Source organism: Toxotes jaculatrix, chromosome 22 (genome assembly GCF_017976425.1).
Source record: "Toxotes jaculatrix isolate fToxJac2 chromosome 22, fToxJac2.pri, whole genome shotgun sequence".
Lineage (NCBI taxonomy): Eukaryota > Metazoa > Chordata > Actinopteri > Toxotidae > Toxotes > Toxotes jaculatrix.
Genome location: NC_054415.1, coordinates 10,875,440 through 10,897,697, shown reverse-complemented (window position 1 = coordinate 10,897,697; position 22,258 = coordinate 10,875,440). Strand labels below are relative to the sequence as shown.

At 42.1% G+C, this 22,258-nt stretch overlaps 2 protein-coding genes across 2 annotated transcripts; both read left to right on the top strand.

The window, feature by feature from the left end:
- The first annotated feature begins 791 nt into the window (after window positions 1-791).
- Window positions 792-11,406, top strand: LOC121176206 (fibulin-1-like). The gene is made up of 18 exons (XM_041030218.1): window positions 792-853; window positions 1,105-1,413; window positions 1,722-1,830; window positions 2,960-3,095; window positions 3,247-3,400; window positions 4,113-4,178; window positions 4,364-4,453; window positions 4,761-4,898; window positions 5,135-5,272; window positions 5,357-5,500; window positions 5,651-5,773; window positions 6,016-6,141; window positions 6,323-6,442; window positions 6,568-6,699; window positions 6,962-7,085; window positions 9,655-9,797; window positions 10,182-10,322; window positions 10,473-11,406. Exons 2-18 carry the CDS (start codon window positions 1,335-1,337, stop codon window positions 10,610-10,612), a joined length of 2,103 nt encoding a protein of 700 aa, XP_040886152.1. The 5' UTR covers window positions 792-853; window positions 1,105-1,334; the 3' UTR covers window positions 10,613-11,406.
- A 1,375-nt stretch (window positions 11,407-12,781) lies between these two features.
- atxn10 (ataxin 10) lies at window positions 12,782-20,694 on the top strand. The gene is made up of 11 exons (XM_041029672.1): window positions 12,782-12,917; window positions 13,407-13,598; window positions 13,911-13,996; window positions 14,107-14,203; window positions 14,518-14,682; window positions 14,849-14,929; window positions 15,095-15,251; window positions 15,437-15,554; window positions 15,952-16,136; window positions 18,086-18,149; window positions 19,475-20,694. The coding sequence occupies exons 1-11, from the start codon at window positions 12,787-12,789 to the stop codon at window positions 19,657-19,659; spliced, it is 1,461 nt and encodes a 486-aa protein (XP_040885606.1). The 5' UTR covers window positions 12,782-12,786; the 3' UTR covers window positions 19,660-20,694.
- The last annotated feature ends 1,564 nt before the right edge of the window (window positions 20,695-22,258 follow it).

The following is a 22,258-nucleotide window of genomic DNA, read 5'->3' as shown; positions in this document are numbered from 1 at the left end:
AAGCTGGGTTTGAGACAGACCCCCACATCAATATATGTGTGTGTGTGTGTACACGTATACATATATATATTTATATATACACTGCTCAAAATAATTAAAGGAACACTTTGAGAACACATCAGATCTCAATGGGTTAGGGTTAGGGTTGTGTGAAAAGCACAGGGCACCAGTGGCGGCGGACCTGCCAATTCTGGTGTTCTGTGGCAAATGGCAATCCAGCTCCACGGTGCTGGGCAGTGAGACATACCACTAGAGGACGCCGGGCCCTCAGGCTACCTTCAGTCTGTTTCTGATTGTTTGGTCAGAGACATTCACACCAGTGGCCTGCTGGAGGTCATTTTGTAGGGCTCCGGCAGTGCTCATCCTGTTCCTACTTGCAAAGGAGCAGATACTGGTCATGCTGATGGGTTAAGGACCTTCTACGGCCCAGTCCAGCTCTCCTAGAGTGAGAGACTGTGCTGGGAGACACAGCAAACTTTCTGGCAATGACACGTATTGATGTGCCATCCTGGAGGAGTTGGACTGCCTGTGCAACCTCTGTAGGGTCCAGGCGTTGCCTCAGTAGTGACACTGACCCTGGCCAAATGCAAAACTAGTGAAAAACAGTCAGAAAATATGAGGATGGAAAAAATGTCAGTGGCCTCCACCTGTAAACCCATTCCTGTTTTGGGGATTGTCTCATTGTTGCCCCCCTAGTGCACCTGTTGTTAATTTCATTAACACCAAAGCAGCTGAAACTGATTAACAACAATTAACTCTGCTTCTCAACTGACCAGATCAATATCCCAGAAGTTTAACTGACTTGATGCTATACTCTGATCACAATGTGTTCCATTAATTCTTTTTGAGCAGTGTGTGTGTGTGTGTATATATATATATATTTATATTTATATTTATATTTATATTTATATTTATATATTGGCTGGAATTACTTTGCTTATTTTTATTTTATTTGAGTCCCAAAACTTAACCGACTTTTCTTCAAATGTATCATATTTATTCATCTTCTATCCATGCAACATCTACTTTGGACTCACTTCCTGTTCTCACATTGTCGCACTGAATTTATCCTGTAATTATATCGATATATCTTGTTGTATTCAGCCAGTAGCCCCGACAGTTAAGCCCAGCTCCGTCCACCCCGCCCTCACCGCCCCCGATTCTCAGCCCTCACAAGGCGAGATGTGTGTCGCGTCTCCTGCTGCTTTGACTGAGATGTTCTGTTTCCTGACGGAGCACATTTCCACAGGAGACACGCACCGTCCGCTGCCGAGATCCAGCCGCTATTATATTATAATAACTTCAATAAATTATATCATCGGAGAGTTTTGACCATGAAACGGGCCACACTGAGTCCGATGGCGCAGTGGATAATACTTTTGCTATCTTTATACGGAGTTCTGCACGGACAAGGTAAGAGCATTACTTTGGTTTGGCATTAAGGTGCAGACTTTGGACCGAATTTAAAACTGTTTCTGCTTTAAAGTGCGATTGATTACTTATTTAATTTTGGGGATATATATTAAAATTTAACCCAGAAATTCAAATGGAGCCTATTTCCCAGAAACTGTCCGTCTGTCTGAGAGTGTGAGCCCCTTTTAATTAAATCTGAGTCAGTCGCTGGCACTCGGGCAACCCTGCCATTTTTTTCCATCCACTGTGCTGCATGTATGTTTCAGCTGTCGATTTCTAATCCCCATGCCTTCATCCCAACGCTGCAGAGATTCAGCCTCCTACTGTACAAGAGTGCTGTCAGGATGGGAGGGATCGGGCCCTGGGAGGACATGACTGTACAATCCTTCCCCTCATCTCGTCCTCCCACACCTGCAGGTAAGTAACACCTGGTTTCTCCAACGACCTGGGTTTTCTGGAAGGTCTCAACACGGGGCCCAGGAATGGATAGATCATGAGACAATGGGCCCCCTGGGCACACAGGCATACGAGCAAGAAGAGGCATATGAGCACAGATTCAAAAAGATGAATTTTTTGGTTGTTGAGTGTCTCTTTGAAGTTGTTTTGAGTCTCTTTGTAGTCATTTTAAGAGTCATTGTAGTTTAGTAAGTTTGACTGTTTTCCCAACAAGAACAGTTAACAGTTAACTGTTAACAGTTGCTTAAAGCAGAGGGCCTGGCCCCTTGGGCCCTTGGGCCTGTTCCTGGTAGGCCTGTTCAATAATCTGCCCATGGACCCAGGAGCTAAGGAAGGGTCAGTCTAGGGAGGGAATATATGAGGATTATTGTATTGTGTTAATTCACTGACATAATTAATCAGTATGAAATAGTTTTGCAACCCTTATCTAACATTGAAAACATTACTTAGGGTTCAGTTGTATCATAGTGGGCAGAGAAAAATCTTCAAATGAAAGTGTGGAATTTTGCACTGGTAAATGTGTGCATCCTGTGGGCCAGCGTTTGGGATGTATCTTTAAAAGCGGGAAATACCCTCGGGGCTGCAAGTCCCAAATCATCTCTCCAGCCCCTCAACCATCCATCCCGCTGCAGGGGAGGATTGCCACATAATAACTACATAGTAAGTACAGGCTTTAAGTGGCCCCCTGGGGCACTTTTAACACTAAAGGGCCCTGTTTGACTTTAAGAACACGGAGGTGGTGATTGATGAAATAGAGGAACACCTGGTCAACACATGGAGGTCAGAGGAGGGAACATTTGCCAAGGAAAGACAGGAAGGGAGAGAGGTACTGGAAAGAAAACATAGTTTTCTTTCTAATATAAACATTACAAAGCAGCTGTTTTATTAGATACTTTAGTTATGTATATTTAACCAAGGCAGGTTAAATATTGTTGCAAGTATGCAAAGTATTACAACACAAATCCAGTGGGAGTCAGCTGACCAACTGTATCTAATGTGAATAAGCCTTTCTTTACATTCTTCTTATCCAACTCTCTCCTTGTAGAGTGAAGAGCGCTGTTGCACTAGAATTTCTGCTGTTTATTTGCAGGATTGCTCAGGAGCAGTGCTGTGCAGCAGTGGTACTAGACAAGCTCTGCGACAATGGCATCAAATTGGCCCACAGTCAAGGGGCCTGCGAGAGGCCCTTCTTCCAAGGAGACCCCTGGGAAACTCAAATCTCGAAGGTGGTTCTCTTTCCTGATGTCAATATCAACATAGATTACACTTAAATCTTCATAAATCCTTACAAAGTATGTTTCCTGTGATTGTATGAAGTATGAGATGCAATTTCTTCTTCTTTTCACGCTTTTTTCTTTTTACTGTTTCTCCGTTCAGATGTGTTGTGACTGCTGTGTGCTCGGCCTGATGGCAGCAAGCCGGGATTCGAGCTATGAGCTTCAGGGCCTGTTGCTGGGGAGACAGTGTGCATACACAGCTAAAACCTGCTGTGGCAAAAACACAACAGAGGAAGTCAAACCAAATGCTGAGGGTAAAAAAAAATAATCCTTCTGTTTTCAGTCTTTTGTTTCTCCACTCTGTCTTATCGTGTTTGTGACACTCGAGTCAATGGAGGCATTTGTAAACCAATCAATAAACGTGGCCATTTGCACACATTAGGTGCCAAATGACTTTTAGCACAATATGATTTTATTACCTTTCAGAGGCTGAATGCATTTCACAAGTGTTTAGGGTGAAAGGGTTAAAGAAGTGGGTGTATCACATGAAAACAGGCAGCATATTTAGGTGCAGAGAGTAGCACTGAGGGCTGGATAAATGGCCTTGGTGTGGCAGCTGTGGAGCAGACTGCTTCCCACAAGCCAAGCCAGACAGACAGACTAGGTCACAGGAGAGTTCAGTAGGCCAAGCTGTAGACACCCTGCCAAATGGTGACTTGTCGTGGGTTGGAGCTTTTGTCGCCGAGCTGGCTTCAGGTGAAAAGCACAAACATGTGGGAAGCACAGATCTGCAAAAAACACAAAAATTTGTGGAGAAAAGCAAATCCATGTGTTGCTAGAGCAAAGGCCAGAGTGATAAGAACATTCAGAGACTTGTGGGCTTTTACTGCCTGACAAGGTGTTTGACCCCTGTCCCCTTTAGTTATGCTGGGAATTTGATTGTGTTCACTGTAAAAAAAAACAAAGAAAGAAAAAGAAAGAACGAAAAATCCTACATGATTGTAAAGTGATTGTTTTTTTCTATAGTTCCAGCAACAGAAAAGCCTAAGACCAGCACTACTGCCACTCCAGAGGGACTGGGCTCCTGTAAAGGTTTGGCACCCTCATATCTTAATGTGATCTCCTTTGTTATATTAAGAGCCCTAAGAGGCTTAAGCACCAGCCTCTTGGTGGCTTTTTTTTCCATCAGCCTCTTGACATGATTCCTGTGATCTGGGACACAGACTGTACACTGTGATGTCTTCTTCCTCTCCGTGTTGTCTCTGTGCTGTTTTCAGACTCCACTTGCTCCCAGCTGTGTGTAGGTAATGGCACATGTGCCTGTTACGATGGTTATCAGCTGGAAAAAGATGGAGTCAAATGTGTGGGTAAGTAGAGTAAATGGCAGCTTGACTTTACCACAAATCTTAAATGTCATCAGCTACTTCAGCTACAGTGTTTAGGGCCATGGCTCTAAGGATGACAGTGTTGGTCTGACAGTTGAAAGAACCAAAAGTAAAAGTACTCATTATGCACAATGACCCATCTTAGAATAATGTATGTTACTGGATTCTAATTATTGATGCCTTAATGTACAAGTACAGTGGGCATGTTAACACTGTCATTGTGAGCATCTTAGCATGTTGACATTATTGGCAGACTTTCTGATTTTCCAGTGGACCTCTCTCTCCACAGATGTGAACGAGTGTCTGCTGGGTAGTCACAACTGCGTCCTCGGCCAAATTTGCATTAACACAGAGGGCTCGTTTCGCTGCCAGAGGGAAACCGGCTGTGGTACAGGGTATGAGCTCAGAGACAACAACAACTGCCAAGGTAACAAGTCAGGAGCACTGCAGAAATTGTAAACACAAAATCCAAATCACAACATTGGTGGCTTGAGAGTGCCTAACATCTCTTTTAATTCTGCAGTCATAGTTTGATATAATTACAGGATACTGCTTTATATCAAGTTGTAAAAACATACAGGACGTCCTTTATAGTTTACAATATCTGTTCAAACAAGATTTATGCAAACTATATTTATTCTGTGATCATCTTGCATGTTCCAGACATTGATGAGTGTGCTTTGGGGACCCATAACTGTGGAGCAGACTTTTTGTGCACCAACACAGTTGGCTCATTCCGCTGCCACCCAAAGGAGAGGTGCCCTGACGGTTTCATTCAGGACGCCGCCGGCAGCTGTATCGGTGAGTTTGGTGTCACTGTCAAATAAAGACATTCCATAGGTAAAAGGTGAAGGTGCTGAATGTCTTTTTTTTATGTCTCATTAGATATAAATGAGTGCGTGGCCCATACCAGTCCATGCCTTCCTGGCCACACTTGTATCAACACAGTGGGCTCCTACACCTGTCGCAGGAACACAGTCACTTGCGGGCGAGGCTATCATCTGACTGAGGACGGATCACGCTGTGAAGGTAGATACTGTCAAAATTTATTTGCCATTTGTAAAGTCTCCAGTGCTGAAAGATATAATTATATCTCACCTTGATTTTCCTTTTTTAAAATAATGAGATGTTGTTCCCCTTCATCTGTCTTTCTTCCACCTCGCTTCTGTCCTCTTATAGATGTAGATGAGTGTCGTACAGGCAACGTCTGTGGCGGCCATGGCTGTGTGAACCTTGTGGGATCATACCGCTGTGAGTGCAGAATGGGCTTCATCTTCAACAGCATCACCAAACTGTGTGAAGGTACAGTATTTATCACTGTCTTTTTGTTTTAATTATACTAATGTATCCTATATATCAACCATTAAAAAAACATTTTGAAGTGAGAAAATTTAAAGTGAGTTGAGGGGAATGAAATGGCACATACAGAAAGTATGGAATATAAAATTTTTATGATTGTCTCAGTTTTAATCTGAGTTTGCATTTTTAGATCAGAATAGTGTTGCAAATCTCTAATTTCAAAACCCGTCCTCTGTGTTTTTAAGATATTAATGAATGCAGGCATTACCCAGGACGACTCTGTGCCCACAAGTGTGAGAACACAGAGGGGTCCTACCTGTGCAGCTGCACCACTGGCTTCAAACTGTCCCACGATGGCAGAAACTGTGATGGTAAACTCACTTTGCGTTTCATTCATTCATTAAGACTTGAATTATTCCTGAGCTCCTGTTAAACACTGAGTTTCTTACTCAGGATAGAGAAGTCAGCAACTGGATGAAGAGTAGTTTTCATGCCGTAAAAAGAAAACCCTGTTTGTAGAAACATGTTGTACCTTTCCCTGTACACTGACAGATGTGAATGAGTGTGAGGCCAACCCTTGTAGCCAGGAGTGTGCCAATGTCTATGGCTCCTACCAGTGCTATTGTCGCCGTGGTTACCAGCTGAGTGACATCGATGGGATAACGTGCGAAGGTACTGTCTGTCTTTTTCTTCAGATAAAGGCTAGAGCTTGGACGCTTTAATATGCACAGTGTATTTTACAGGGTAACTCAGGGATCTCATATAGATATGATGCCATTCTCCTCTGCTCCTCTCAGATATCGATGAGTGTGCTCTGCCTGCTGGAGGTCATGTTTGTTCCTACCGCTGCTCCAACGCCCCAGGGAGTTTCTACTGTACCTGCCCACCCACTGGCTACACGCTCGCGCCCAATGGACGCATGTGTCAAGGTCAGCAGGCAAACCTTAAACCTCCACAGATTTCAGACATTTTTCAAGTGTAAAAATACACCTGTTTAGGGCAGAATATAAATTTAAGTACTTAAGGTATGTTTTGCAAAAGGGCAGGCAATAATATGATATATACAAGATATGCAATGAAGGTACAGATGGATGGAAAATTATAGATATAGTCCTGTGTCAGAGCGTACATGTGAAATCTAAATTGGAAATTACTAGCATGTCTAACCTTTTTTCCTCCTATGTTTTTCAGACATTGATGAATGTGCAGCAGGGACCCATACCTGTTCTGTCTCTGAGAACTGCTTTAACGTCCAGGGAGGATTTCGCTGCATGTCCTTTGAATGTCCTCAAAACTTCCGGCAGACAACACATGGGTAAGAGCTGATGGCTGCTTGGTTATGTCAAGCTGTCAAAATGAAAGGGTTGATTCTTCCCCTGAGCTTCGCATGATGCATCTTACTCGCCTGTTGTCTAGTATTAAGGCTCTGTCCTGTTGTCTTTCTCATTTACACTCACACCCCACAGCTTTCGGTCACAAACTCCTATCTCACTCTCCAGCTTTCATTTGTCACTCCCTCAGCCATTCCTGCCCTCCATCCAATGAGCCCTTCCTTTCATTTTTTCCCTTTCAGCCGTTGCGAGCGCGTAACTTGCGAGTTCACGCGGGATCCTGCGTCGTGTTTCTCACTTCCGCTGAGAATCTCCTTCTACAACATCAGCTTCCCCACCAACGCTCCCGTCCCCGCTGACATTTTCCGGATGGGGCCGTCCAATTCAGTTCTGGGAGACGAGATGCTGTTGAACATAGTGTCCGGGGACGAGGAGGCATACTTTGCCGTGCAGCAGCAGGCCCATGGAGGAGTGATCTCACTGCGCCGTGCCTTGTCTGAGCCCCGGGACTTCTTTTTGACCGTGGAGATGAGGCTGATTCGTTACGGAACAGCACATCTGTACATGGCCAAGATTGCTGTGTTTGTCACACACGAGCAGCCCATACGACCCTCCAGAACACTGCCATATTAGAAGTCTCTGTGGAAGTTAAGGGAATATGCTTCTCCCTTTGTATTCGCCACTCATATGTGGTTTTCATTTTCATCCATCCTTTTCTTTATGCTGAGGTCACAGCTCCTGCTTTCCATCCACCCTTCATTGCAGTTAATAAGCGACAAATCTATGATTCTTGTTGAGTGCCAAAAAAACGCTCTTTAATATGCCTTAATGTGCTCTGAAGTCACGGAGAGTGTGAAAATTGTCTCTCATTAACTGCTATTATGCTCTGGATGGAAAGCCAGAGATAGATAGTTCATATGAAGGAAAAGTGGATTATTAAGAAAAAAAAAAACATTTGTGGTGGAAAAAAAATCACTTCCATGCTGAGAGTTAGATGAGAAGATTGATTCTTTTTACGTTTCTGTATTTTAAAGTGTAGTTAAAAAAAAAAAAAAGATGAGAAAAGGAACGAGTGAACCAGTTATTTTAACTACTCTCGATGCCTTTTTATTTATTCTAGGATAGGATGTAGCAGTAGGTATTACAAATATTAGGACATTTCTTTTACCACTAGATGGGGCTCATTAGCTGCTGGCGACCCCCTAACACTGTGTCAATATTGTTCATATGCATTAAGTATTAATGGCAGCTCAGTCTACCTCATGTCTCTGCGGCAGCTCCCCTCTATGTGTTCTCTCTATGTGTTTGGAATTAAAACGTGACAGATAAAAATGGCTTTTCACTCTTTAATATCTGAGCACATATACGCACACCGGCAATGGTTTATGCCACTACTCTCGTGCTTCCTCCTCTGTGGTCGTTTTTAATGTAGAAACCAATTTTTCCTATGATCTGTTCCAAGCGGCCTCACCATATGATCAAACAGGCCTCGCCTTAGCAGACAGCAAGAAAAATAATCGTGGCACTTATTTATGGGCACCTGGGGCCCAGCCAGCATGGGGTCTCAATTAGTGGTGGAGCGGCATTACAGCTCATGTGATGGATGGTGCTTTTAGTGTTGGTGTTGGGTGGTTATCAGTTGATTTGCTGTAAATGATACCAAAAGGCCAGTAGCTGTGTTGGTCAGCTGGATAAATGCAACCAGACAAATTTTCCACTGTTCCACTTTCCTGCTGGTGGTTTTCAGGGTTTGGTGCACATGCAGCTGATTGAAAAGGCAAAGATATGAAATATATGCGACTGTAATTCTCCAAAATCTTTGAATTATGTAACCTCCTAACGTAAAAATAGTGGAATGATGTATGATAATAATAGTATCCCTTTTTTTTTTTTAATTTATACTTTGGAAAGACACTTCAGTCATTTGGAGATGAATTTCTGCCGATTATGTCAAAATTTCGATGTTTTTCCTTCTTCTACAATGTGAAGATGATGTCACTGGACAAACTCAAATGACATTCATTCTTACACACCCTCTGCTGGTTTTCTACCAGCCCCGTTTTTCCTTGGTGGCATTTCACTGGTGTGGAATACCACACAATCATCTCTGCGGCTTTGGCCTCTGGCTCCTAGCGAACAACTTGGACTCACCTGCTTGCTGCTAATTACATGGCTCTGCTCTTGCTGCAGTTTTTGAGGTTGCATTTGAAAGCGCTACTGTCTTCACATCGGGGAACCCTCACAAATGTGATTCCAGGTTTTGGAATCAGGGTTTGGCCTCTTTTTAAGGCACTCGTCGCTTGGTTAACCATAGAGGTCTATGGGGCTATTCAGGTGTTGCCAGGTTTTTTCTCGCTCAACTCAACTGTAGAATTTTGGTCAAAAGATTCTCTGACAATACTGCTGAATAGATTATAGATTATGTATTATCTGTAGGCCTGTATTCCTCTTTCTTTGGCACATGTCATAAAACCAGTTTTCCCCACTCTGAATCCTTCCATACTTACTCCTTTTTCTTCTTTTTTTGAAATCACGGCTGTCTGTCCATCTCAGATCCAAACAAGATGCTTCATTCAGTGTGCGTTGTGTTAAGGCCTGCCAACCTAATGACATCGGCTGTTCTCTGGACCCCGTCCACCTCATCACCCACAGTGTCCTCTCTCTGCCAACCTTCAGAGACTTCACTGGACCAGAGGGTACGATGAAGTGAATGAATGAAGTAAAAACTACTGAAGTAGAAACAGCTTCACTTCATAAGTCTGTAACATTTATGCTTGATTTTATGCATGTGCCTTTGTCTCTATTATGCCAGTATGAATTTGTTCTAGTATTCTGTATCATATTATTTAACTCAATTGCTGTAATAGCTTGTAATAGCAAATTCTAAAATTATTTGCAGCCTCATTGAAATAAAACTTTCCATCCACCAACCTGCCACAGTGCATAAGACTCAAGTACATATTTCAGCCCACAGAACTATTGTTTAATTGTAGCATAAATATGTGATTTGAAGAACTGAATGCACTTGGTGGTTTGCCTCTATCAGACTAACAAAAACTTTGAACCGACTTCTTCAACAGAAATAGTTTTCCTGCGGACAGCTGTGGCGGCTAACCTTGCTCCTCCCCCTGGTGCAACTGATGTTTTCTTTGAAATTGTGGCTGCAGATGAACAGTCCTCTTTTGATGTGGTGAAACGCTCCCACCAAGGCATGATTATGGGTAAGAGGAGAGAGTATCACTTGGAACCAGGCAGCTAATCCTTTATTAAATCCCTTCTTATATAGCATACACTGACATTGCATTTACCTTGTGCATATCTGTGCCAAAAATGAATTTGAGTCACTCATCCCAATCTGTGTCCTCCCTCAGGTGTTGTTCAGCAGGTGAAACCAATCATTGGCCCCAGGGATCTTAAGGTGGAGGTGACTATGAACTATGTAAAGTCAGGGGTCATTTCTCATCGCAATGTGGTCATCATCCACGTCTTCATCTCTGAGTTCTGGTTCTGATATGAGCTAAGAAGGGGATGAAAATACTGCATTAACAATATAACACATAACTTGGCAAATATTTAAATTTAGTTTTGAATATTTGGAGATGCCACATTTATTTTGCTGAGCATTAAAAAAGAGCCTCAAAGGTTAATTATTTTTCTTGCAAGATTTCAAGTGCTGGTGCTCTAAATTCGGCTACAGTGGCAGTTTGCAACCCATCCAGGTCATTTCAACAAGTCTTTGTCATTTCAACACAGTTCATACAGAACACATTATCAAAAAAAACAAAACATGTCAACCTGCTGGTGGTGCTAGAGGAAAAGTCAAGGGATTGCCAGAGAAGATTCATTCCCTGGGGTACAATCAATCCAGTTGTGGAGATATTTCAGTCTGGCTGAAAGTAATGGACTGACCTAAAAACCAACATTGCATCCACAGAGCCACTCTGTTAGCATGGCTAAGAAGTCATTTTTCAAGCAACAAAACACTAAAATCTCTCACTCGATACTTCTGACCCAGATGTGTTGAATGTTACATGCCTTTTACAAGATCGGAATCAGAGAAAATCATAGACTAACGGGGTAATAGTCACCTGTCATCTCCTTAAAACCACTGTCCTCTGTGTTTAATTTGAATTCAGACTTTGTTGTCATGAGTGCCACTATGATAGACTGTTGGTTAACTTGCTGAAATGTTTGATGTTTGCTCCATTTCATCGGTTGTGACAGACCAGATTCAACATCCTTCATTTGATAATAAAATGATTCATCTATGGACTTGCTTTCGACATCGACTGTGTTTTGTACCACCGGACTGCACGACCATCTGTGAATAATAAAGACTCTGCGCAGTTATTTGTGTCCATGTTTTGGTAGAGAGCTACCACTGCAGACTAAACCAGCCGTCTTCTAGTTAGCATAACTGAGGTTTCCAGAATAACTCAAATCTGATAGGATGTCCTGTTTTTCCTGTAACTCAACTCTTCAGATTCCCCATGATACCATACCACTTCCAGTTTGTGAGGATATTTCCAGTTATTCCGCTCAAAGAATGAATAATGGGAACCCTATACTGGGAATGTTTGGTTCTCGGGATACCTCATCTTAAAGCTGACAAATTGCTTGAGGTGGATACCTCTTACCATCCATAATCTACTCTCTTCCACATCGATCTGCCTTTGACCACCGCTGTGCTGTGCCTTGCCAGTAAAAACACTGGGGACAACCTTATAGAGGAAAATCCCGTAATCTAAACTTCACCATCCTACATGGAAATCCCAAAAGCTTGTCCTGTGGCTTTGTTGTTGCAGCTGCAACAATTGTCCCACAACTTGTTTGGACCTACGGTCTTGGCTCGAAATGGTCATCACACCTTTTAAACATTGCTTTAGGTAAACTGATTTAAGATGCAGGTGCAGCTGAACCTTAGAGCCTGAACAAAACTTATGTCTCATTGGGTGTAATATTGTGCGGCATGTCTAAATATAGCATGAGCAATGATGATTATATTTTAACCACTTATGATTGCGTTGGATGATGATGATTAATGTTTTAACAATATGATTTATGCATCCTATGTTCAAGTCTGTGTGTGTTTCATGTTTCATTTGGCTGCAAGACAAAATGCCCTTTGGAGACAATAAAGCTGAAGTTACAGTCACACTGAAACAGAACTACAGTATATGTAAATTGGTGTATTGGTTGTATTAATTCATGAATTAATAGCATTTACTTAGGAAGTGTTTGAGATCTTGAGGCCTTATCTTTGAAAGGGTCCCAAATCCATTTTAGAGAATTTAATGTTTCAGTTGTGTGCTTTCATGCTCCACATTCCTAAATGGTTTGTGTTTGATCAAATTATAGAGGTATTACAGACTATTAGTGCAGAGATATCATGCATATAAAGTATGATAATTAGGTGGTTAGTGGGAGCCCGCCAATTAATTTTTGACAAAACAAAGTGCAGTATTGAAATAAGGAACAGCATAATATCATTTCTCACTTTGAGTTAGTGTCTCTATCAATAGAGCTGACCCATTTCATGTTCCACTCTTGGTCCCTGACAGTATTAAGAATCTGTGTGAAAACAGCAGCACATGCTCTGACTCCGCCTTCGTCCTGGATCGAACCAATAGCGTGTTAGAGGTTTATCCGGAAGTCCCGCCCACACGCACTAGACAAGCAAAAAAGATGGCAGCGCTCAGCAACAGCAACTTGGACATCTCAGCGTCTATCGCTGGCATTCTGAATGAAAAACACTGCTCTGAACACTTGCAGGTTTTGAAGACATTTACGGCTGCGTTACGGGACAGGGAATACAGGTGCGGATTAATTAACTTACTGCCTTTTTAAACGGAAAACGAGGGTGTTAGCTCACCGGCTAAGCTAGCCTGAAGTCCAACCGTCAACTACGCACTGTCAAGTACCACGTCTAGTGGGCTTACCCCTTTGCAACCTATTATTCTGGCCAATTTAATTTAACCATTGTTTTAATAAAATTAAGGGCTGGAAGTTTACTCAGCAGTATGACTGCCGTTTTAAAACACAAAAGCCATAAGGATCTCCTGCTGCACACTGACAATGACGATGGATATTTACATTGACATGGTTCACAGCAGACATTTTGAATTGTCATAGCAGCAAAAGCACAGGTGGAACTAATATCATCAGTGATGCCACCGACCCAGCAATCAAAGCTCAAGGCAGCAATTAACAGTGTTACTAGCTACACCTGCGTCTGCTGTGAAAAGCTCTCTTCAGCTTTGATTAAATCGCCTCCTTTTCTTTGTCGGTCAACTTTTTGTTCTCAGGGATGCTGTGCAGGAGCAGGCCTTCTCCCGTCTTTTGAAGGTCTTGACCGGGCTCAGTGATGAGCTGCAGGATGCCAGCGGAGACTGTGAGGACCCGCAGACTGTCGCCCTGCTGCTGCAGTTGATTGCTGAGTGTTTCAGGGCCCAGAGGAACTCATGTGTCCAGAGCACACGCAATCAGAGTCTGCTCAGGTAATTCCAGATACAATGCAGTGTTGCTGAGACAGTGGGAGAGAATAAGAAAATGTCATTGTGGTCTTCAGCTTCAGGGATTCTTAGTTAAATAATTGTCATATGATTTTTATTTGACCATTTAGTTCGTGTGGTATCGTCTCAAAATCAACAAGTTGTTGATACAGTCTCAACAAGAATTCAGTGTCAGCCTTATGTCAATGCTGCTGTGTTAGATTACATTATATGTGCATTATGTGTTTACGTTGTCATGCCAAAAAGCAACTAAACACACAGTAAGCACAGAATATTCTAACTCTCTTTTTCGCCTAGGGAGCTTGGTTTCATTGACGTATCCCTTAAACTTCTGAGCTTCCTTCAGACCACAAATTTGGAGAACAGAGATGGCAAATTTGAACGTAAGTCCTAACTTGGGTTATTGATTGTGAATAAAATTAGAACCATTACCATATGAACTTTTTTTTTTTTTATATTAACCTATTTATTAAAATTATACCATGTTGTTCAGCTCTCCGTTGTGGGATCCAGTTCCTTGGTAACCTGGCTGTGGGAAACCAAATGTGTAAAGATGACATTTGGCAACTGAGCTTCCCTAATCTTCTCCTGTAAGTTGTGCACAACACACCCAATGAAGAGCACACAGTTTGACCAATCAACTGTCTGAAGACTGAGATCAGTTGATTAAATGAGTCAAGTCTGGTGTGCTGCTGCTTGGTTGGAACAAAAACCTGCAGCCACATGGCCCTTTGTGGAACAGTTTGGACACTTCTGCAGTAGCAGTTATGTTTGTATATCACTAAACAACACTATTTTACACCGCTATGTCAGAAATACTGATTGTAAAATCAGTATAATTTAAAATGTCTTTATTTTATTTTTTTTGCTGATTCTTGCACTTATAACTCAAATGTGTAAACAGGCAGCTGCTCAGTGCTGAGGATGAGAAGACGGTGAACTACTCCTCTATGGTACTCCACACATGTCTGGATGAAGCCAAAGTGGAGCAACTGTCTGAGCCACAGAACATCCAGCTGGCACTCAGGGTAATGGATCTGTGTAGGATTCAACCTGATCTGGACTGGACGTAAGTGTGTGTTTATCTGTGTCTCTGTCTATGATGATGTGCATAATTAGTTGTTAATAACTTACATGTGTAAAGAGTTTACAGATTATTTGTCCCATTTCAAAGGATTATTGACTAATTTCTACTACGTATTAGTGAAGTTTTTAATGTGTTTATGATTTTACAGGGTTCTCATTGCAACCCAGCATTTCCTCAAGTCTTCAGCTCTGGTGGAGAGCATGTACTCAGGGATGTCTCACCATGAAAGGTACTTGACTTAGTGACAGACAGATGCACAAAGATGAATAAAATGTCTCTACCTATCACAGACTGCTCCCTGGTCCAGATACATAAATCTGATGTTTGATACTGAAAGGTACTCTAGATGTGCCTTACAGTTTTTTTGTTTTGTTTTGTTGTTGTTTTTTTCCAGAGTTACTCTGTTAGAGCTGCTCTTTGCCCAACTTAGAGAGGAAGACTCAGAGGAGTGTGGCATCCCACCCAGTGTGGCTCGTTTCCTGGCGAACTGCTTCCAAACAGGTTGTGGGGCTGTGCTGGCACTTGCCACTGGTTCTGCTTCCAATGATGAGGTACAGATAGATAAACCAGATCTCAGGACTTTAAGTTTTAAACTATGTGAAGTCCAAATTCTCATGTTTTAAAATAGGGAATGAACTGAGCCTAGCACTGCCAAAGAGCGAGTTCTTCCCCATAGCATAATCTCGCACATCCTTTCTTCGTGTGACTGACACCTGTTGGTTGCAATCCCCTGTAGGTCCTGCAGGAGGCGCTGACAGTGATTAGTCTGCTGGACGTTCTGTGCGAGATGACCTCAGACCACAGGCAGTTCATGTTCCTGCAGGACCACCCTGACCTTCTAGTGACCACTGTTGGTAAATGAAAGCACACATTCACACAGCTTCTCTGACCGGGTCCACGACTGGAGTCTGTGAGTCAGATTTGGCCATCTTAGGGTACATCTGTCAACAGCACACTAGAGGCACTCTTTGAAATGCTGTGCTGTGAAAGATCCAGATTCCCATCAAATCACACAGAGAAAACAAATAAAATTCAGGCAAAAAAAGAGTTCAAATACAGAGACGTTTGACACAAATCACTTAACATGTCTGGAGTAAATTTATCTAGAAAACAGATTCTATCATAGTCTGACCTAATAGCGCTAATGTTTTAAACTTAAGCTTGAGGAACATCGATTGTTTTTTTTTTTTCTTGTTTTCTACATCATTCTGCTTTGTTTCTTTTCTGCTTTTCTTTACATTTTCCCTGCAGAGCTCCTGGAGCAGGTGCATGCCATAGGGAAGGCCAGTAAGAATATTTTCAGTGCTGCTCAGAACTTCTCCTCCTTCAGTGGAGACGGAGACTCTTCCTCCCATTCTCCTGTCATCAGCTTCAAGGCCCACCTCATCCGGCTGATAGGAAACCTCTGTCACAGAAATACTAACAACCAGGAGAAGGTTTGCAATGGATGAATGGATGGAAGGATGGAAAAAACTGATTAAGTGTTTAATTACCAACCTTGGTGGTGTTAATAATAGTTGTGAAAACGAAAGAGTGAATGGATGCTTGTCAATCAATATTCTTAAAGTGGACGGAACCCATATAGTCCAAAGTAATGACAATGTTTTACACAGGACTTTTGTTGTGCTTTAAGACAATTTTTAAATTGTGATATTCTTTTTTTTTTTGTCAGATTTTTTTTTTTCTTTTCTAATCCACTGGGTCCCCCTTCTAATGGCATCTGAGGCCTCTCAAGATTTAGTAAGCAACCTTGATCAGTCTAACACAGTGAGGCTAAAGGTCAAGAAGAGAGCGTGAGGTCTGGGGGGGGGCCCACTGGTCTTTGACAGGCCTATCTCTACGCTACATTAGCATCTTAAGAGTGCAGGTTGTAGTAATGGGTTGTTGTATCACAGCACAAGATCTCCTGAGGACTGAGAATAACTGAGGAGTGCAAATTAGTGTGGTATCTAATGGAGCATGAGGCCGTGTGCCCCTGTGACTGCAAGCTTACGAGTTCTTTCAACACAGCAGCTCGTTTTGCACTGAAATGTGAAACACTCCCTCCCTGGTGATTTTATCAGTTTGTCTCCATCGCCATCTGTCTACATCTCACTATTAACATAAAAAACCGATAACAAAGTGGATGGGGAGGAGTTGGCCTTTATCTATGGCACATTATAGACTCAGTCCTACTTAACAGAAACAGATTTGTGGAATGCTTGTGGGATGGCCACCCTCAGCTGGCCTCGCTATAATATTTATGGATGCTGATCTGTGGTCTGTCAGTGGTCAGAAATCACCCCATATCTGTTTTCACTGAGATCTCTTCCAGTAAACCAAATGTCATTCTGTTCACCTTTGGGAGAGATTGTAATTTAAGATGTGCATGCAAAGCACTGAACTGCATATACCAGGCTGAAGTCAGGGTCCAGTTGCTTGTTATTCATCTCTTTATGGGTTTGGACATAATGTAAGCAACTTCAGACGATCATTCTCAAAGTGGAAAATGCAGACCTGGGCACTTGTGCTAGTCAGCGACTTTGTTTCTTTGACAGTTGAAATGACATTTCCATTTTCTGAAATTCAGCACTCGGCAGTGTTCTGGAGCTCATACCAGTACATTTGAAGGGTAACCACAACGACAAGAGGAAGGCAGCAGCAAGCTAAAGACAACAATTAAGCCTATAGAATCAGACAAATGATACAGAGCAGATCACCCTGTTGTGATGGTCGCAGAGTTACCCACAACCACACTGCTGCTTTTGCATGGATGTGAGGCTCTGCTAAGGACAGGGACATTTAGGTTGAATACATTTCTTTCCTTAATTAATTTTACTTACTTTGTTTTTACTTTGTTTAAACAGTGATTTCAGGCTAAATCCTATAATACACTGAAGTGTTTCTATGTAAGATTTAAATAGTACTGATGAGAACTTTTTTTTTTTCCACTGAGAAAATGGCAAAATGTGCCTGTGGTATATTTGTTTTTTCAGACCACAGAAAACATTGACATCAGACTTGTGTGTTGAAAAGCAAAGTTTATTGGTCCTATTAATACTCCTCTCACCTACTGCTTTGAAAATGTCATGAAAGGCTGTCAGAATTTTAGTTTTTTCAGGTTTACTTTTTCATAGGTATAATTTCTTTGTATTTCCCAACATTTTTTTTTTCAGAATAATCAATACAGAATGGGTAATAAAACCACAAAGCAAATAGAATATACAAATACAAAAAATGAATCTCTTTCAAAAAGGCTTTATTTATTTTTATTTAGTGTGTCAGCAGTGTTTTCCACAGTGTCCATTTGTCGTAACGGCTCTAAAAAAATGTTAGCAAACGCTGTCAGAAATCAAAATTTGATCTGTTGGATTCTTTGACATCTCGCTGTATTTGTTTTCCACAGGTGAGAGAACTGGAAGGCATCCCCCTCATCTTGGACAACTGCAATATAGACAGCAACAACCCATGTATCCTTTGTCTGATCTGGAGACACAAACACATCTGTGTTTACATTCGTATATTCCAAGTTTCAGTCATTGTGTCTCTTATTCTGGCACTTTTAGGATTGGATTTTGGGATGTTTGCATAGGAAAGCTGGTGAGTTTGCAACCAAAAATAACTGTTGCATCAAGCTTTGACTGCTTCAGTGTGTGCAGGCTGGCAAAGCGAACGTGCTGAAATTTGCACGCAGCCTTGTTCACCACCTTTCAGTTCATCTTCTCCTGCAGCTGTTCAACAGTGTGAAGTGACAAGATGCATTCAGGCTACTCTTTTGTTTCCAGAGGCGTTCCAGTTTTTTCAGTACACTGGAACTGTTGAGTTGTAACTAAATCAGGTAGCACTGATTTAGCAATTTATTAGTTACACCAGAGCAGCGTAATACAACCTAATACAATAACCCTATAATAAATTCAGTTTTTTGTCAAGTCTTTCTGTATAATGTTCAGTTTTTCTTGATGCTGTGGCAGATTTATTCAGTTCTATGGTAATTATTTAGCCCACAGTGGTGCTTTTGTATTAGATTGCATTTTAATGTGTTTCTAATGTTTTATTAGCCCCCACATACACAAGGGGGGGGCAGAATATTATAAGACTCCTCAATATGATGGTCAAATACAACACCACCACTAACTATGGCCTCTAAAATTATTGTACACTTGAATCTCTTTGACACATTGTCAACGAAAACAGAGCAGTGTAAGCTTCACGGCGATATGAGTTATTGAAGGACTGTTGTGTTGGTTTGTATTAGATTGCACAGATCTACCTTAATGCAGTGTTAACTCTGGACTGTAAGTGGAGTTTTGTGCCCTTATAGACTATATGGTTATTAACTGAGCTTCAACCGCTCAGCAGCCCCCACTGTACAATCTGTGCCAGATTGTGTGTGCACACACACTCTCACTCACTCTCAATCACTGAACAACCTGTCTGTGAAACTCGTTTGTTTGTTGGGCTGTCTGCGTACTCGGCGAACCTGGGGTAAATAATAGGCTCTCATGAGTTTGACATCCTGAGTTGGACACTGACAACATTTGGCAAATGTTACTTGATTCACTGTTGACCTCAATACCAGTCTATATTTTAGCTGACTTTTTTTTTTTTTTTTTTTTTTTTTTTCTTAATCATATGAATGCATCTTGTTTTACAACTGCTCGCACATACTCATGTCAGCATTAAACATTGATATTGGGATATTACAAATCATTTTTATACCTGACATAACTTGAAGTCCCTGCTTGTTTTTAAAGAATATGAACTGACATTGCATTCCTTAACGGGATGACTCTAGTCATCAGCCAGTGGGCCATCTTCGCCATCAGGAACCTCCTAGAACACAACAAGCAGAACCAGCAGCTGGTCGCCGACCTGGAACGGCGTGGCCCCGCTGACTACTCTGCTCTTAAGGAGCTGGGTTTCCTGGTGGAGGAGCGAGATGGAAGCCTGCTGCTCAAACCTGTGAGGAAGGACTCATAAAAGCCTTGGAGAAGCAGGAGTAAGGAGATCCCCCAACCCACGAGCTGGTTTTCATGTGAAGTAATTGTTTAGAAGGGAATAAAGTACATGTCCATGCTTGTGTGAACATGTACTCTTGTGCTGCAAGCCTCCATAATGTTACCTAGTATTTAAGCTTCATCTGCTGATGAATCGCTCATCCTCTATCAAACATGTACGTTTTGTGCCTGTCCAGTAAATTCGACAGCCACACTGCCGATATATACAGTAAGCAAAAAATGCTTTTGAATTAGATATTTATCTCAGAAGAGTATGTATAACTTAATTTTCTACCTCTGCAATTCTCAGATGGGTCTTACAATAATCTTGACACAAAAAAGGTGTCAAGGGCTTTAAGATGTCAGGAGCTTTTATCAGCCCTGTCATCAGTGAGGGGTCAAAGGGTACAGATGACCACAGCCCAAGGCCCGGGGGGGGGGGGGGGGCATGCGGAGGTGATTTATATCACTGACAGTACAATTTATATGTGTTTACATAAAACTATGTGTTAAACACATTACATCTGGTCATCTGATACCCCACCCCCTGCTGTTATTGTGAAAATGGTGCAATCGAAACACTTGGCCAGTCAAACAGGCGGAACACACAGACTGACTAGCTTAGTCAAAATGCTCAGTCACAAACAATCAGGGGCTCAAAAACAGAAAAGCCAGACTAAAGAGAGCGTGAGAAAGTGAAAGGAGAAAAGAGGCAATGGCCACAATTCTGCGCCCCCCCCAAAAAAAAAAATGTGAAGAAGCACCAGGTGTAATAGGTATTCAGCTGTTTTGGTGTCTCCTCTGTTTTGTTTTTAGGTAAAAGAAGTAGTATAATTGTCAGAGTCTGATTTGAAAGAACATTTCGAAATAACTGACCTTTTGTGTTTATAATCATTTTGAGTGTATGTGTACAAAATAGAGCATGGCCTATATCACCAGGTTTGGAGATGGTTCTCCATCTGTCACTACAAGGCTAATGGCCAAGAGCGTATTTGAAACTGACCGTGTTGGTATTACAGTTAAGGGTGGGAGGGTGGGTGGGTGGTGGTGGTGTTGCTGGAGTGGATGTCGATGAGTGGCCCAATTTGGAAATTTTTTGTCCCCTTGTCCATAATTCCTAATGGCTTCCCTGGGCTGGTGTTCCGTCTTGACCTGAGTCTGGGAAACGAAGAGTCTGGGGACAGGCGAGCACATGCTGGTACCTACTGGCAAGGCTGATGCTTTGTGGTTTAATCCAAAGACAAAGAGCACCGCAGTGTCCAGGCTTTTCACTTTTCACTGACACTGATGTTACCAGCAGGGGTTGGGGTTTAATTCCAGGCCCATAGTGACTTCTGCAGCAACTGTGAAACCGAGAATGTTCAAAACATGATGTAATCAACCCCCTCACCACCTTACCTAATTAAATGGTGGTGTCTTTGCCAGAGGGACAAAGGCTTTTTTCTTCTTCTTTCAAATGCTTAACATATCTGCTTATCTGAAGTGGCATAATAATATTCTAATCAAATCGCATCTAAGTGCAAAATGCAATAGTAAAACTAATAATAACAAACTATGCATGTTTTGTAATTTAATAACAAAGCTCAGTGTACAGCATGGCCCTGTCACTGTATCTGCTTGCTTTTGCAGTGTTTCCTGTATTAAGGCTATAACAACCATGGGCTTTTTGCTCAACATAGTCTAGTGAATTTCATCTTATTCTTCATCATCTCATTTACTTATAATCTTAAAAATTTCTATTCCTCTGCACAGTCCTATAGATAAATAAAGCATGAGGGCTTATGGCAGGCATCATAGATCATTAACCATCTTTAAACTCACAACACTGAGTTCATGTTTTACACCTTCGACTGCTTCTCTGTGCTCTGAGCAAGCTCCGTTTGAATTTTACTTTAGAGGTTCTGTAAATACTGTACTTCTCATTTAGCTGTAGCTGTGTGTGTGTGCGTGCTTCTTCTGTTGATCAGCGATGGTGATTCTGGATCAGTAGTCAATGGATGAGAGCATATGGAAAGTGTGCGTCTGTAGAGTGAGCGCATGAATGAATGAGTGAGTGAACCAGAGCAGAAGCATTAGTTTGCAGAATGACATCCCTCCCTGCTCCTCCTGTTGCTGGATAAGCTGAACGGTCCTGACACCTCAACAATGCAGCGCTTTACGGGCCTGCCCACACCCTGCTCCACCCTGTTTGCTCTGCCTCTGATTTTTAATGACAAAATGTATTGAAACAATCGGCTGGACTCTCCCCTCAATCCGCCGGCATAGTAAAGGGAGCTTATGTGGTTCCGGTCCCCAGGATTTCAGACAGCTAACAAAACAGCTGTTACTTGCGCTCGACTGGCTGGCTGCAATGCTTTTCAGCCGCACAGGAAAGAGCCTGTGCGAGTCAGCCGGGCTGAATGAGGTGGCCTGGCCACAGTCGTCTGTTCACCTCCTAACACATTAGTACCACACCAGTCAAGACCAGAAGTTCTTGTGTTTCCCATATCAGCGTTTTACTCCATAGGCTTCCGCTATGTTGTATTTGTGCCTTCTGGTTTGATATTTACCTTTAGCGAAAACACTTTGTCAGGGTGTAAAGT